This window comes from Sabethes cyaneus, chromosome 3, assembly GCF_943734655.1.
Source record: "Sabethes cyaneus chromosome 3, idSabCyanKW18_F2, whole genome shotgun sequence".
Taxonomy (NCBI): Eukaryota; Metazoa; Arthropoda; class Insecta; order Diptera; family Culicidae; genus Sabethes; species Sabethes cyaneus.
In genome coordinates, this window is record NC_071355.1 from 34638578 (window position 1) to 34653261 (window position 14684).

A 14684-nucleotide genomic window follows, 5' to 3' on the forward strand; every position below is an offset into this window, starting at 1 on the left:
ACCAAGTGCTACTCTACTAATGATTTGAGCAGTTAGCCCTTATGTGGATTATTGCATGCAGCAATGCCTTCAAGCTAATTTAAAAGCCGTAATGAAATCGAAACAATGTTAATTAACCATTTAAATTATATAAACAATCTCTCAGGATGACTCTTTCTATTCTACAGATACAATTTATTTATTGTCCCAAACTAGGTAAATTACGCAAATAGCAAAGATATTATTCAACAAATCAGTTCATTTTATTTTAACTCCGTTAGATAAAAACTTGACTTAGACTAGATTAGATCAAGATTTTAAAACCTAAGTAACACTAGTGTGACTATCAGCTAGCTGGTGACACTCTTCAGCCAAAACCGGAACGGAGCAATATCGATGAAAATCGCATACTTTGTCACGTCACACTTCAGCGTATTATGGTCCACTTGGGCGTTCGATAAAATTCCCCGCAGGTAGTACTGGTTACCCCTTTTCAGAACCAGGGCACTACCGGCATCGCCGAAACACGGCGTAGATCCATGTCCGTCACCGCAGAAAATTCGCGAATTACTCGAGTAAACTCGCGACAGACTGTCGATGCATTGCCTCGGCTCAACGATCGACTGCTTAACGAAGGTCGCCACCGAAGTCGGTCCAGTCTCTGTAACGCCCCAGCCAACCATAACGCCGTCTTCCCCAACAATTTTCTGCAAATCATTGTCGCCTCTCCATGCACAAATCGGGATGATATAGTCGGAAAAGTCCATATTTTTCTTCAGGCGTAGCACAGCAATATTCGAATCACTCAAATCGTCATCCGGTACGTACTCATCATGAGGAATAACCGCTTCAATGTCGGCAAATTTGGCATTTTCGTCGAAAAAGTTGTCAACATTGTACATCCCTGGCATCGCCAGGATCCGGTTTGGACTAAAAACTTCCCCGATTTCGTAAACACATTTCGCTGCCGTGATCAGATGCTTTCGGGTGATGATTGTACTGCCACAGAAGTATTTCGGATCCTGACGATCGGTGCGGTCGAATAGTGGCACCGCCCAAGGAAATTGACCTCTCTCCGACAGTTCGCCATTGAACGAGAGCTTGTTGAGGAAAGACCGTGCCGGTTTACCGCATACGCTAAAATTGAATGGATCATTTAGTTACAGTTTATCACAGTTTGTGCTACTAAGTACTGACCGATTTGATGTTGACACATCAGGCGCGGAAGTGACTCGCACTGGAGGAGGTGTTGGTTGTGGACGCACGATCGGACGTGTTACTACTGCTGTAATCGGAGTCGGTGGAGGCGTCTGCGGTTCATAGTTCCACTGTGGGCGGGTTTGCAGTGTAGGCCGAGGATTTGGTTTCGGGAAATTTGGTTGCACTTGTGGAATGTTTGGTTGTGGCTGTGGTTGTGGTTGTGGCTGTGGACGGTACACAAATCCTGTTGTTTCATCCGGCCGTTCGTAGGAAAATCCGTTCGGATTGTATGGCACATTTTGGGGCTGTAACCTAGTGTACAAGGTATGGTCCAGATTTATCGTGGTAAGGACGCGTCCTTCCGCTCGGTATCCGGTACAGATAGTCTGACCATTGAGCGATATGGAAAGCACCGTCGGAAGAATGTTTTGAAGGGGAAAGTTGACTCGATACTGCGCGGGATACCCTCTGACGATGTCGTTGAAGGTTCCTTCGCGGGATTTCACCAGCGTGATTGAGCCAACGTTGTTCTGAAAGAAAGAAGTAAGATATTAATTTTTTGAATTTATTGAAATTTCTGTAACATTATATAGGTAAGTTGTGCGGAAAAGTATTTTCTGGATTGCCCCACATATTGGTAATAGCAGCAACGATGAATGAAGAATTATATTATTCTGAGTCACCTAGATTAAATACTCTGACAGTGAGTTTTATTTTACAAGAACGACGATACGGTGGGATTTTTATGACTAATATTAGATGTCAGGATTCTACAAGTTGTGTGATTTAACAATTCTTTTTATAAATCATTCATTTTCGGTGATTTATCCATTCTGGACAGGCGTTACGCGTACTGAAATGGAACACTTTACGTTGATAGCATTGAAATAAGCGAATCTTCATCAGCCATACTGATCCTAGCCGAAACAGTGGGGCATATGAATAGATTTCGGGAGTGTGTGGTATAAGCTGTATTTAGCTGCAATAGCTTGCTACCAAAGTGCTGCTCGAGCAGTCACAGCAGTATCTGTAGTTCGCTATGAACATTATCGGCCAGGTGAGGATGAGCGGCACAGTCAGCAGCAATCAGCATCGGTCCTGTTCTGGTCATGAATAATGGACAAAAACTCCGGCACGTCTTACACAGAGGAGACATAAAGCACTCAGCTCCTTTATGTCTCCCACGTACCAAGGATGACTTTTTGCGATGAAAATAATTTTAACACCAAGCGCTGCCTTTGTTGTAAGCTCCAAGAATTGTACCACAATAGATCTAACTACTGGTCGCTGCAGTTCAAAGTGCAGTGCTCGTATAAAAAACCTCCGAATATGACTTTAATTGGAATCACTTGGGTAAAACACTGACAGAGAAGGAGATTCTCGTGATTTTGCTAAATGCTAACGCAAGGAATATGAATAGCCAAGCCAGCCCTAAACGTCTGGGTTTGAGGTCAATTTTCGGGACTGTTTGCACTCAGACGTTTGATTTATGGTATTCTGTATCTTGCTGTGTTGTCAAAACACTTTCAGACCGCGTATGGAGAGGCTAACGGCACCAATCAGCAAACCGGTTAATGAAATTTTGTTGCCGCTTGCAGTCCTCTTCGGATCTTACAATAAGCATCCGGTTGGAGTTACAAACCACACATCTTTGAAGTGTATGTTGACGAAAATAAACGGTCTTAAATCATTTCCCTGTGGAACACTAGGCTCGGCAGAGCTTAATTTTACTGAGATACCTCGATTCGTTGAGTATCTCTGAAGCCATCTGACAATTTTAACAGATCTTCCTAGCCGGTTAACTTTCCCTAGGATAATTGGGTGTTCAATACGATCGACAGTAGCAACTTTAAGGTTAGTGTACATTTCGTCAATATTAGCAGGTCTTTTCTTATATTTAAATAGAACCTTCGTCAAGAGCTAGACACGGTATTCCACACGGATCCACATTTGATGATGGTTTTAGATGTGAAAAATCGGACCGGAAGCCATAGTTCAACGAAAATGTTGAAAAAAATATTTCGGAAGCAGGTCACAAGTTGTTTGTTGACTGTCAAATTCTGATTTTCTAAAATGCAGTGAAACTAACATAGCAGCAATAAAGCGAATAAAGATGTCGATTGTAGATTCAATATACAATGCTTATTTGACAAAAAGCAAACTCAGTCGTAGTATTACGTCTATTCGTACATTTCCTAAATTTGGCAGGCCTTTTTTGTATTTTCATACATAACTTTTCAACTAAAAGTCTAATGATATGCAATTCAATAGCGACCCATCAATCAAAATCAGTCCAGATATCTCCGGAAAAAAGAGTGAGATTAAAAACATCACACACTCACATACACACACACACGCGCGCATACGGCAGTACGCAGACGGCGTCGATTCGTCTGTCTATCGCGGCGGCAAACCGGCTTCTGAAGATCAGTTCTGAAGGTCAAGATCTGATGGGCGGTGGTTAGTTTTAGAGCCATCCCTCGTGAACCCAAAGAAATGGCGAGATGCATTTAATGCATGGACTTTGGTCACCAGGCGAGGAATTGTCCGGGCCCACACAGATCGAAGCTGTGTCGGAAATGTGGCAGTGAGGGACATGTTGCGTAGGACTGCAATAAGCAACCGAGGTGTATGTTGTGCAAGGAAGACAACGACCACGTGACGGGAGGCTTTAAATGCCCGGTGTACCTGAAGGCAAAGGCAGGCCTACAATAATGGAGGTGATTGAAATCAACCTCAATCACTGCGACACTGTTGTGGCAGTCGACAACTGAAACGAAGTGCGACGTTGCAATTATAGCGGATCAACCCGAAAGCCACAACACAATTCAATAACGGTAACTGGATAGCAGACAGAGCAGGAATGGTCGCGATATTGGTGACGGGTCGATATCCCATCCAAGAGGTGGTTACAAGCCGATATGAGGGTTTCGTGGTCGTCAAAATTAACGGAATATTCGTGTGCAGCTGCTATGCTCCCCCAAGATGGACGCTGGAACTGTTCCGCCGCATGCTGGACGAACGAACTGGAGTGCTCATTGAACGGAGACCGATCGTCATAGGAGGTGACTTCAACGCCCGAACAACCCAATGGCAGAATGGTAATGCTGATGAGTTGACCGAAGCGCTAACGAGAGCATGCGACACAGCCATGCCGAGGAAGGTGGACCGACGGCGTCCGGTCTACTGGTGGAATTAGTTACTCAACGCATTACGCGCTAACTGCAACTAAGCTAGAAAGCGCTTTCAGAGAGCAAGAAGTACCGTGACTAGAGAGGAAAGAAGAAGTGACCTTCGCGGTGCCAAGGCCGCACTGAAATACGCGATAAAGCAAAGCAAGACAAACTCCTTTAAGGAGCTTTGTAGAGAAGTCGATTTCAACCCCTGGGGCGATGCATACCGAGTAGTGATGGCAAAGACCAGGGGCGTAGCAATACTAGCCGAAGGATGCCCAAATAAGCTAAAATGCATAATTGAAGGCCTCTCCCCGAAACACGAGCCAACGTCCTGGTCCCTTACCTCTTACCGGGCGCTAGAGAACGTCGATACTGCGGTATAGCGGACCAGCCTAGATTACAGTGCTCCAAACCCAGCGCAACAGAGCAAAGTTGAGAAGTACGGTCCAACTCATGGCCATTCGAGTCGTGAGCGCATATAGGACTATCTCATCAGAAGCTGCGTGCGTATTCGCTGGGATGATTCCCATCGACATCACCCTGATGGAAAGCTCAGAAAGCGGATGAGAGCAGAATCAATAGCAAAGTGGCAACAAGAGTGGAACACGACACAGAAAGGTAGATGGACTCACAGGCTCATATCGACTCTCTCGGTTTGGGTGAATAGGAAGCACGGGGAGGTGAACTTTTACCTAACGCAGTTCCTGTCAGGTCATGGTTGCTTCAGGCAGTACCTTTACCGGTTCAGGCACGCCAGGTCGCCTTTATGCCCGGAATGTGGGAACGTGGAAGAAACAGCAGAGCACGTGGTTTTTGACTGTCCCAGATTTGCTGCAAGGCGGAAATAAATGCCGTCCGGTCTTAACGTCGGAAATATGGCGGAGGAAATGTGTCGCAACGAGAGCATTTGGAATGCCGTCAATAGCGCAATCGCACGTATTCTGTCTGATCTGCAGCGTAAGTGGAAAGCAGAACAGCGAGCATAAGTTAAGTTTTTTTAATGAAAGGTGGCCGTCTCTGAGCCGCATATGACGCCCCAAAGCAACGCGATCCGGGGCGCGGTAAAACCCTAGACTGGATTCATATGTGTGGGAATGGGATTTATCCCGAAATAGTCCCAATACTCAAATCGGTCCTTGTTCAAATAGGCATAGCTAGGAAACCCTGCGAGGGTGGCTGTGACGGAGTGCGCGTCATGTTGGAGGGCACTTCCTAATCGGTACACGTCTCGTCTGGTCAAGAAATCCCGCGAGAGTGGCTGTGACGGAGTGCACGTTATGACTGTCGGCACTTTCTGATCGGTACACGTCTCGAAGGGTACTGCGAGTTAGTTGCGCAAATGACTAGCAACGTTAGCCTGCGTTGATAACTGCAAAGTGCATGAGCACGCCATCCCCTCGATATGCCTGAAGGAGTAACGCAACGCTAGAAAATGGATAAGTGCAAGAGCACAGCCTCTCCCTGAAGTAATACTTCATTGTGGTACCGGGGGGATTCAGGCAGAGGGCAAGGATGAGGTTTTGGTGGGCGAAAGTCCCACGCAACGTCCGGGTTGGCTCCGGACAAGAACATTAGTTTTCCGAAACCTTGAAAAAGCAGAGAGAGAGAGAGAGTGAGAGCGAGAGAGAGAGATGCACGGAGAATAGTGCAACGGGAGGCCAAGGCTGCACTGAAACGGCCAATAATGCAAAGCAAACCAAACTGCTTTAAGGAACTATAACCCCTGGCCCAGGGTAATATATATAACTAGGGGCCTTGGGGTCACGCATAGCGAGTAACAATGGCAAAAATAACAGGTCCGACGACATCCACTGAAATGTGTCCAGAGAGGCTAAAGGTCCTCATTGAAGGGCTTTTTCCGGAGGAAACACGAGTCTTCCACATTGTTTAAAACGGTCCTACACAAATAGCTTGAGGAAGGCTACTTTCCAGAGCCATGATATAGAAGATATAGAAGTTAGTAAAAAGCAAAGCCCAGGTACTACATTCCGTTATCGAAACTTGACCTTCTACTTTTATACGACAGACTTCGCAGCCAGCTATTAAGGTAGAGGGCAATTGCAGGGTCAGTTACTACGATCCTATTGACTCTAACAGTTAGTACTCGTGCCGAAACCAGAAAAGTCCCCGGGAGATCCAGTAGCTTACAGACCCTACAAACTGTCTGCTGGACACACTCGGTAAACTCTTAGAGCCCAAATTGCCTCTCTGACAGTTCATGTTCATCCAGAACCGCTTTCTGATAGATGAAACGAACATCGACCAGAAGTCGATTAGGGTTACCGCGGGAGTTCCACAAGCTCTGGAATGCTATGTACAACGCCGTACTAACACTGAAACTGTCTAGAGGTGTGGAAATCGTCGGCTTTGCGGACGACATCATAACGACGGTAATAGGCGAGACTTTGGAGGAGGTCGAAATGCTATCATCCCAGCCAATAGACGCGATCGAAACTTGGATGAAAGAAGTGGAGTTGCAAATAGCCCACCACAAAACAGAAGTACTATTAATTAGCAACTGTAGAGCGGTACAACGCAACGGTTAGAACTCAACGCTGGTGAGCATACTGACTCTGTGATGACCGACGACCGGCTCAATTTCAACAGCCACATTGAGCATGCCTCCAACAAGGCGGCCAAGACCTGCAACATGATCTCAAGAATCATGCCGAACCAGCACTAGTCCAAGCTGCAGCAAGAGGTGTTTTCTGGCTAGCGTATCTTGTCAAGGTGGATAATGATGGCGAAGTGACCCATTGAACTAACGTCCTTGGGTCACATATGACATCTTGATCCAATGCAACGAGATTCTGGGCACGGTAAAACCCTTGACCGGCCTCATAAGATGTGTGGGGCTGAGGTTTTTACCCCAAATAATCCTTGTACCCATACTGTACAAAGTTCATAACTGGCTGAGAACCCTGCGAGGGTGGCTGTGAGGACACTTTCCAATCAGTACACGTCTCGACGGGTAGCAATAGCTCGCGAGGGTGACCGTGACCGGGTGCACGTTATGACGGTAGGCATTCCCACTGAGTTGAATGGGACCACACACTCGGTTCTTCTTTCGAAATTCACTTTTCAGAGATGATTTTTTAAAATGTATCAAAATCAAACATTATTTGATCAATGCTAAATTATTGAATCTACAGGGGAAGAAGAAACGGGAACAACAGTACCATCTGTTCCTATGTTTATAAATGTAAATCACGTTGGGAGTATCAGTGCTAACAATGGTTAAGAAATAATTCGGACCCTCGAGGATGAACTTATGCTATTGACCATAAGCCCAGCAACAATAGACCAAGGTTAATGCGCTTCATTTCGCTCTCCCAAAATAAATAAATACCATCTATATTGCTACAAAAGATATGTTAACGTAAATTAATTACTTTGTTTCTTTTCTATCATAGGGATTTTTGGAGAGCAAAAAAGCAAAGTTTTGGGCCTTCTTGGGGGAGGAGGAATGGGAGTAGGAATGTATATTCCGACATAATTCCGGAGTGCCTAGACGGTTCTTCATTAAACTTGGCAAACATATTTTTTGACATAAAAGAATCTCTTACATTTGAAACGATAGTAGTTATTAAATTCATAATACAATCTGGGTAAAGCAAAATGCTAACTACATTTTGGTATACATTTCTCGTTTACCGTAGTCTGGCAAAAAAATTACTGAGATATCAGAAAAGAAACATGTACCGAGATACCGCAAAGTACTTTGCTGAAAAAATCTGTAAAACAACAAATCTTCATAGACCATATACTAAAGTATGATTCTCGGTTCTTAATTGTCGTCCTTCCGAAATCCCGGGAATAACTGTCAAAAATAACTTGTGTTCGTTCAATATTAGTTCTTGGATCATTGTACTAAAAATGATAATGAAAAAATGGAACAATTTTCAAGCCATTTTTTTAAACACCAAGAAGCAGAACAAAACTTTATCGTAGGAATATTTCTGATAGTAAATTAATATTCAACATTTTTTCATATTTTAGTATGTACAACACTTTTTGCAGATTTCCGGTCTCAATTTATATTTGATTTAAACCCCAATAGACGATCTAATCCTAGTCTAAGCGGTGTACCGCGGTGATTCAGTTATAACTCGGCTGTAACGCAAGAATTTCTTATTTCAGCGGAGGCTTGTCCAGTTTCGTAAATTGGTAATAAATTGAATTTTCATGAACTCCTGCAATTACCTCCTATAACATTACCGACTGGTGAAGTGGCGAACGCTCTTGTTGCGGTAGATTCCTCTTAAGGACTGGGTCCCGATGGATTGCCTCCATTATTTCTGAATCAATCTGCTGCAACTTTGGCGAAGCCGCCTATGATGATTTTTAATAGCTCTCTCACCAGCGGAGTTTTCCCTCGTAATGGAAGTATGTTTCAATGACAGCAATTCATAAGTCTGACAGCAGAAATAACATTGAAAATTACAGGGTAATCTCTGAACAGCATATCAAAAATTGTCGAGAAAATCGTGCAGAATTGGCTAAGCAGCTAAGCAGTTCGTAATGTCACTACTGAGTATAAACTGAATTGAAACTAAGGCAAAATATTTGAAAAATTTAACCAACATGCAAAACTAATTGGAACTAAAGAAAAAAATTTTCACAACTGAATTCCACTTTTAATTTAATCCACGAAAAAACTTCAGTCAATGATAAACTAATGTAAATTACACCACAGTAAAAAAAAAACAATTAATATAAAATTGAGCCAATGTAAATTTTGGATATTTTCACCAATAAAAGATTAGAAATTGGTGAAGAATTTCAAGGTTCATAATTTTAAATCAATCTCGTACAACACGCTAGTGGTTGAACTATGCTATGATACGCTATGGTTAAAAATTTTCATATCATTTCTCAGATTACTTTTAAGTTTTCCACCACTATAGAAGATTTTTTGAAAAATTTTTTCGAGGGAATATTTTTTTTGGATTGCGGAAACAATTTGCTTACGTTTCCATTACAATTATCGAATCTCGGCTGGGCGGTGCTGCTAGAGTTAGAAGGATCGTTGCATTAGCCGCGCAATTGTCGTGTACTCTAATAGCCGGCTGGGTAAAAAAAGGGTCAAGTCTTAAAAGACGTTTATATCCAAGGCTTTGTTGCAGATTGTATCTAAAGAAACTGACTAAAGAAAAGACACTGGAGCTCAGTCACTCACGGCCTCCTGTCATCATTAAACCTGATTTGCTCAACGATGATTGTTGTGCGTGACTCTGTTCAAAGTTGCTAGGAAAAGTTCGAACAATATTTTTTTCGAGTTCAACATTTCGGCGATTTTATGAACTGTACGATACAAATTTGATTGCCTGGTGTTTTCGTTAGGCAGCACGGATCGATTTCGTGATGATACGATGATATTTGTTGCCGTTTGCTTGCAGTCATTATTTTCTGCCGCGTTCATCGACTGATACTCCGCAAGTTTTCGAGCAAAAGATTCAGAAGGTTTCATCGAGATTCATGCGCACTTGGTTTCGACGAATGGAATATGAGTTCCTATGTCAGTTCTTTAGTCAGTTTCTTTAATTGTATCAGTTAGTAAAACAGTTGGTAAAAATTACGTTAGTAAAAATAAAAATTACCCTGACGACATTTCCTTATCAAGCATTGCAATCTAAGCTCCCTTCAAAGGGCAATTACGTAGTGAAATAATATTGTGATAAATCGTCAAATAATAGTGTGAAAGTCATTGACGTGTCTTTCATACCCTTAGGTTCACTATTTTGCATTGTAGGTAATTAAATGACTACAGAGAGAGAGAGAGCCAAAAGTATGTCATAGTCATGACACTCTTTATGAACAATAAATTAATGATACCTTCACACCGATAGATAAAACCAAGCATAAAACGTAATTGTTAGTTTTTGTTTCGATAAACAACCATTTTGCGTCTCAAAAACGATCCGTTTTACAAACGAATCAAATTCTGCGAAGAAGATCCCGCTAAAATTAACATTTACTATAGCCAACACATCGTATTCTGCTCGCAAGATTGCAGAAATAAATCTGCGAAGGTCATTTCGTTATCATGTTCGAATTTGATTTCGAATCATAGCGTCTCTAGACCTCTGTCCAAAACAGCTTAATGCCATCGTTATATAACCGGTTCGGGCAACGACAACACGACAATGTCACATTCACATTTCCCTTCATCATTTAAAAGTTTTCTGTTTATGATAGCAAAAAAAGTGCTCATGATACTGTGGCTAGATGATGGCTAAATTAAAACTATTTTCAATTAGGAACATTTTAATTGCGGGCCGTTAACTGCACTGTCGACTTTAACTACCTTCTATTAAGCTAGAAATAAGATTTCCTCTGGTCCGGCAATAACTTCCCATGTTAAACTTTTACTAGTGCAGCGCGTTTTGGCTTCATTCCGATGATATGTTTGGTCACTGTGCTTGCAAAGGGGGTTTTTCCTACAAACGGCTGTTATGTGTATTTTAAACAACAGACAGATGTAGCTCAAGTCACGACCATTTGATGTAAATGTTTTCACAGTGAAGTGAGAAGATTTATTGACAGAGGGAAATGAGCATAGCTAGGGATTTCCGAGCTTAGAAGAGTGGCTCGTTAAGGTGTGTATTTACCGGTGCTAGTTGTGTTCCGATGGATAGATCAACGCGTAGTTTTGCCGCTTGTCCTACTTGAATGTTGCTGATCTCGATGTAACCGAATATTTGGTTGGTTGCGGGATCCACCTGATACGTGAACACGTCCGGACAGGGTGACTGTAGGTATTGCGCCTTCACTGAATAGAACTGCGCCAGATGAAGTGTGAATATCACTAATGCAAGTAGTTGCTGCATTCTGAGAGTCATTAATCCGTTGTTATGAATTTCACTTATTTTAAACCGGGAAGATAAATTACATGTACATTACTGGAAACCTTAAGCCGCTAAAATTTATCGATTCGCCTGCTGGGCTGACTAGATTTACGATTAGGAACTAGGGGCGGATTTGTTTGTCGATGCACTTCTCAGCTTCCACTACGATTGTAATATGATAAACGCGCGTTACCGCTCTTGTTTGATCTCACTGGAGTCCAGCCATGTGAAAACAGATTTTGATCAGCACTTGTAATTGATATTTTTATTATTTTCTTGCATACACGTACACACATTTAGCACGATCTTACAACTGACGCTGACACCGGATCGTAACGTAAGAGTTTCGTTGATAGCAACTCGCGGGAAGCTTGGTAAAGACGATCCTCACGCTAGCAGATCTGCACGCACACTGGCTGAGATGCTCAGCTGGTCGAGAGACCGCATGAGAGATCGTTCAAACTACACATTACAAGTAGGGGAGAGCGTTGTAGTAGGGATCGATATCAAAGTTGTTATTAGAAGCCGGTTTAATCATACTTTTATAAAATATTATCATGCTTGAAATTTCTACTTACAAAATGCAAGTAAATACAGTGATGAACAAGATAATAATAGTGCTACCTACCATGAAAAAAGAATGTTGTTGAAGAAATTAATCAGTCTTACCATGGGCGCAGCCCGTGAAACAAATAAGGAAAATCCGGTGTGAGACCTTTTTAAATTTTGTGTACCTTTTTAAATAAATTTTCAGTTTTCTTATACTTCATTTAAAAATATGTATAATTTTTTATTCTTTCATTCGTTTAATTATTTCTTTTGAAGGCAAATTGTTTATCTACTTTCTTATGTGTTTATTTATTTATATATCCACTTATTAGTTTGTCAATTAATTTATTTGTTAAATGTTAATTGTATCCTTACTTACACTTGATATTGATATTTTCATTATTTTCTCGCATACACGTACACTCATTTAACACGATCTTACAACTGACGCTGACACCGGATTGTAACGTAAGAGTATGTGCACAGAGAAATACATATTTGGATTTGCCGCTTTGAAATATTCATTCCTTTGACAGATCCAGTATTTAGTGTCGAATTGCGCTTTTCAAGTTACAACGAACTTTTAACGTTATTAACAAGGACCATCGATGACGAGGCGAAACAATTATCTAAAACATATACGAAATCTTTATGCTAAAAACACCATAAACATTTTGGAATTTTATTGATTTTAACAAGGTCGTCAGAATCTTTTTATGGCACCGAATATCACCCTTCCCTTCCCTTCTTCAGTGTACCAAAATGCTCCCATAGACTCGGGAAACCATCACAAAAAAATAAAATAAAATCCACTAACCGTAACCGTAGCCGTAATAAGATCTTGCAACTCGAAGCACTAAACATTGCATTCTATAGGTTCTATTACTTTTTGGGGCATAAGTTACACAAATACTGAGATTTTTCATTAATTTTTTTCGGCCGTTCCATTCGTCACATCACTCGTGAAACTTAACTTGAGCAACAGAAAACTTTAATTTACCTCCCGAACAGTTATTTGATAAGATATTAATGATTTTGCCCAAACTGTTCACTTGAATTGATATGAAAAACTTTACTTCGTTTCGATTGCAATTTCGAATCCGCGACCGTCGTTGTTGTACGTTACCAAGGAAACGGACGCACAGATGGAGTGATACCAACGTAAACATTCGATATTACTTATAAAATTCACTGATAATAAAATTCACCGTAAACAACATTTTGTGTGATAGAATTGCTGTCGGATCTAGTTCAGCAGCGAAAATAGATACGCGATTCTACGTTTCATAATTGTTCATAACAGATTATTATCTGCTACTAGCAACTCTGTTCTCCTGGAAAAGTGCCATAGCATAAACAAAACGATAGTGGCAACAAGTAATGAAATCAGTAAAAAAGCAGCTGGACTCTGACGACCTTCACCTTTAAGGGTTTTCATTATTTTACTGGCTGGTACCCAATTATCAACATCTTTCGAAATATAGTTTCTATTTCAGAAATATAATCCTACAGCATTCCAAAATGTTCTCATGCCGTCGAAAACTTTGATGTAATATGTTTCCTATGAAAATATAAAAACGGACCATTATAATTTGCTTCTTTAATAAATACATCTCTTATTTATGTATTCTAAGAAGCATCAGCATATGAATGATTGGTTCCTTCGAATGTGGAATAAAGCATGCCAAAGCTTTGCAAACGCATAGTGAAGGAAACCCAAGCCCTGAAGGAACCACCGTGAATCATGTGTCACCTCAATTGATAATTTATGCTGAATGTTTTTTACGGCATCGTTTTGGCTGTTTCTAGTCTGATTCACTTTCTAATGACTCAAAGACGTTTGATTGTTTGCTCCCAAGAATTGTCAAACGCGACGTAAACGGCAAATATTGGTTTTGAGAGTAAGTAGGGTATGTTGCTGCTTCGTCGTAATTGCCAATTCCCGTCCTATCTAACACAAATTATTAAAAATATTAGCATTTTTATGACACACAATGCAAAACTGGTTATTCCCTAATATCTTAGTTTGATGTCTGTCATACGCGATCAATCAAAGTGAGCTGAGATCTATTTAAATGCTTTTTATCATTAAAGAAGTCCTACCAGCCAAATTTCCTACGTTTTTTCGTGCGACGAAGAAGAAAATGCCAACTAATCGTTTTAATGTCCGTCCTTCATAAATGAAAATAACTCACGTGAGGCATTGTCGTTATTCTAAAGCCAGGAAAATTTGCCTGACCTGCAAAAATTTCGCAGAATAACATTTGTCATGCAGTCCTACACAAATACATGCGCGTTAGCTTCGTAAACATTGTTGTGATTTTTAGTTCGGACAATGAAAAATTTTGATGGACGGATTTTAATACGGTACGACGAATTTAAGAAATAAAGTCAGTTGCGTAATTTCAATAATATGCTTTAATAATCGCTTTTCAGCGATTTCATAGTTCACGGATCGGAAGGCAAGTGTGTTTTAGTCAAATCAGCACAAGAATCCAACAATGGCTTTACTTACTACGAAGGGAATTAGAAATAAACCCTAGCATGCTAGTCAACTTCATAACATTAATCAATAGAAGTAGAAGTAGAAGAATTAAATGGAATTTTCCCACTTTCTCGTTCTTCATAAATGCCTTAAGAAAACTTAATGCGTAATGGAAAGTCATGATAAATCAATCCATGTGCCCACCACACAGTTAGTTTCGATGTACGATACTGGTCTAACCAGCCGTTTATCGTATGTTTAAATCTCGGCTGGGCGGTACTGCTAGATAGAGTCAATAGGATCGTTACCCTGTAACTGTCCTGTACTTTAACGGCTGCGAAGTCTGTTGATAAAGAAGGGTCAAGTCTTAGAAAAAGATTTATGCCCAAGGCCATATTCCATATTCTTGGTGTTTATTGTGCCTTACAGCAATTTTACGAGTCCGAC

The 14684-nt window shown here is 41.2% G+C and overlaps 1 protein-coding gene across 1 annotated transcript; it reads right to left on the reverse strand.

Moving 5' to 3' along the window:
* Nucleotides 1–246: 246 nt before the first annotated feature.
* On the reverse strand, nucleotides 247–11596 carry LOC128743172 (serine protease gd-like). Its single transcript, XM_053839697.1, has 3 exons — nucleotides 10967–11596; nucleotides 1177–1709; nucleotides 247–1116 (listed from the first exon to the last, which is right to left on the reverse strand). The coding sequence occupies exons 1-3, from the start codon at nucleotides 11195–11197 to the stop codon at nucleotides 330–332; spliced, it is 1551 nt and encodes a 516-aa protein (XP_053695672.1). The 5' UTR covers nucleotides 11198–11596; the 3' UTR covers nucleotides 247–329.
* Between the last annotated feature and the right edge of the window lie 3088 nt (nucleotides 11597–14684).

Coding starts and splice junctions, on each gene's coding strand:
- LOC128743172 (XM_053839697.1), bottom strand. CDS start 11,197: ATGACTCTCAGAATGCAGCAACTACTTGCATTAGTGATATTCACACTT. Junction 1,710..10,966: donor TCGGAACACAACTAGCACCG/GTAAATACACAC, acceptor TCTTTCTTTCAG/AACAACGTTGGCTCAATCAC. Junction 1,117..1,176: donor GATGTGTCAACATCAAATCG/GTCAGTACTTAG, acceptor ATTCAATTTTAG/CGTATGCGGTAAACCGGCAC.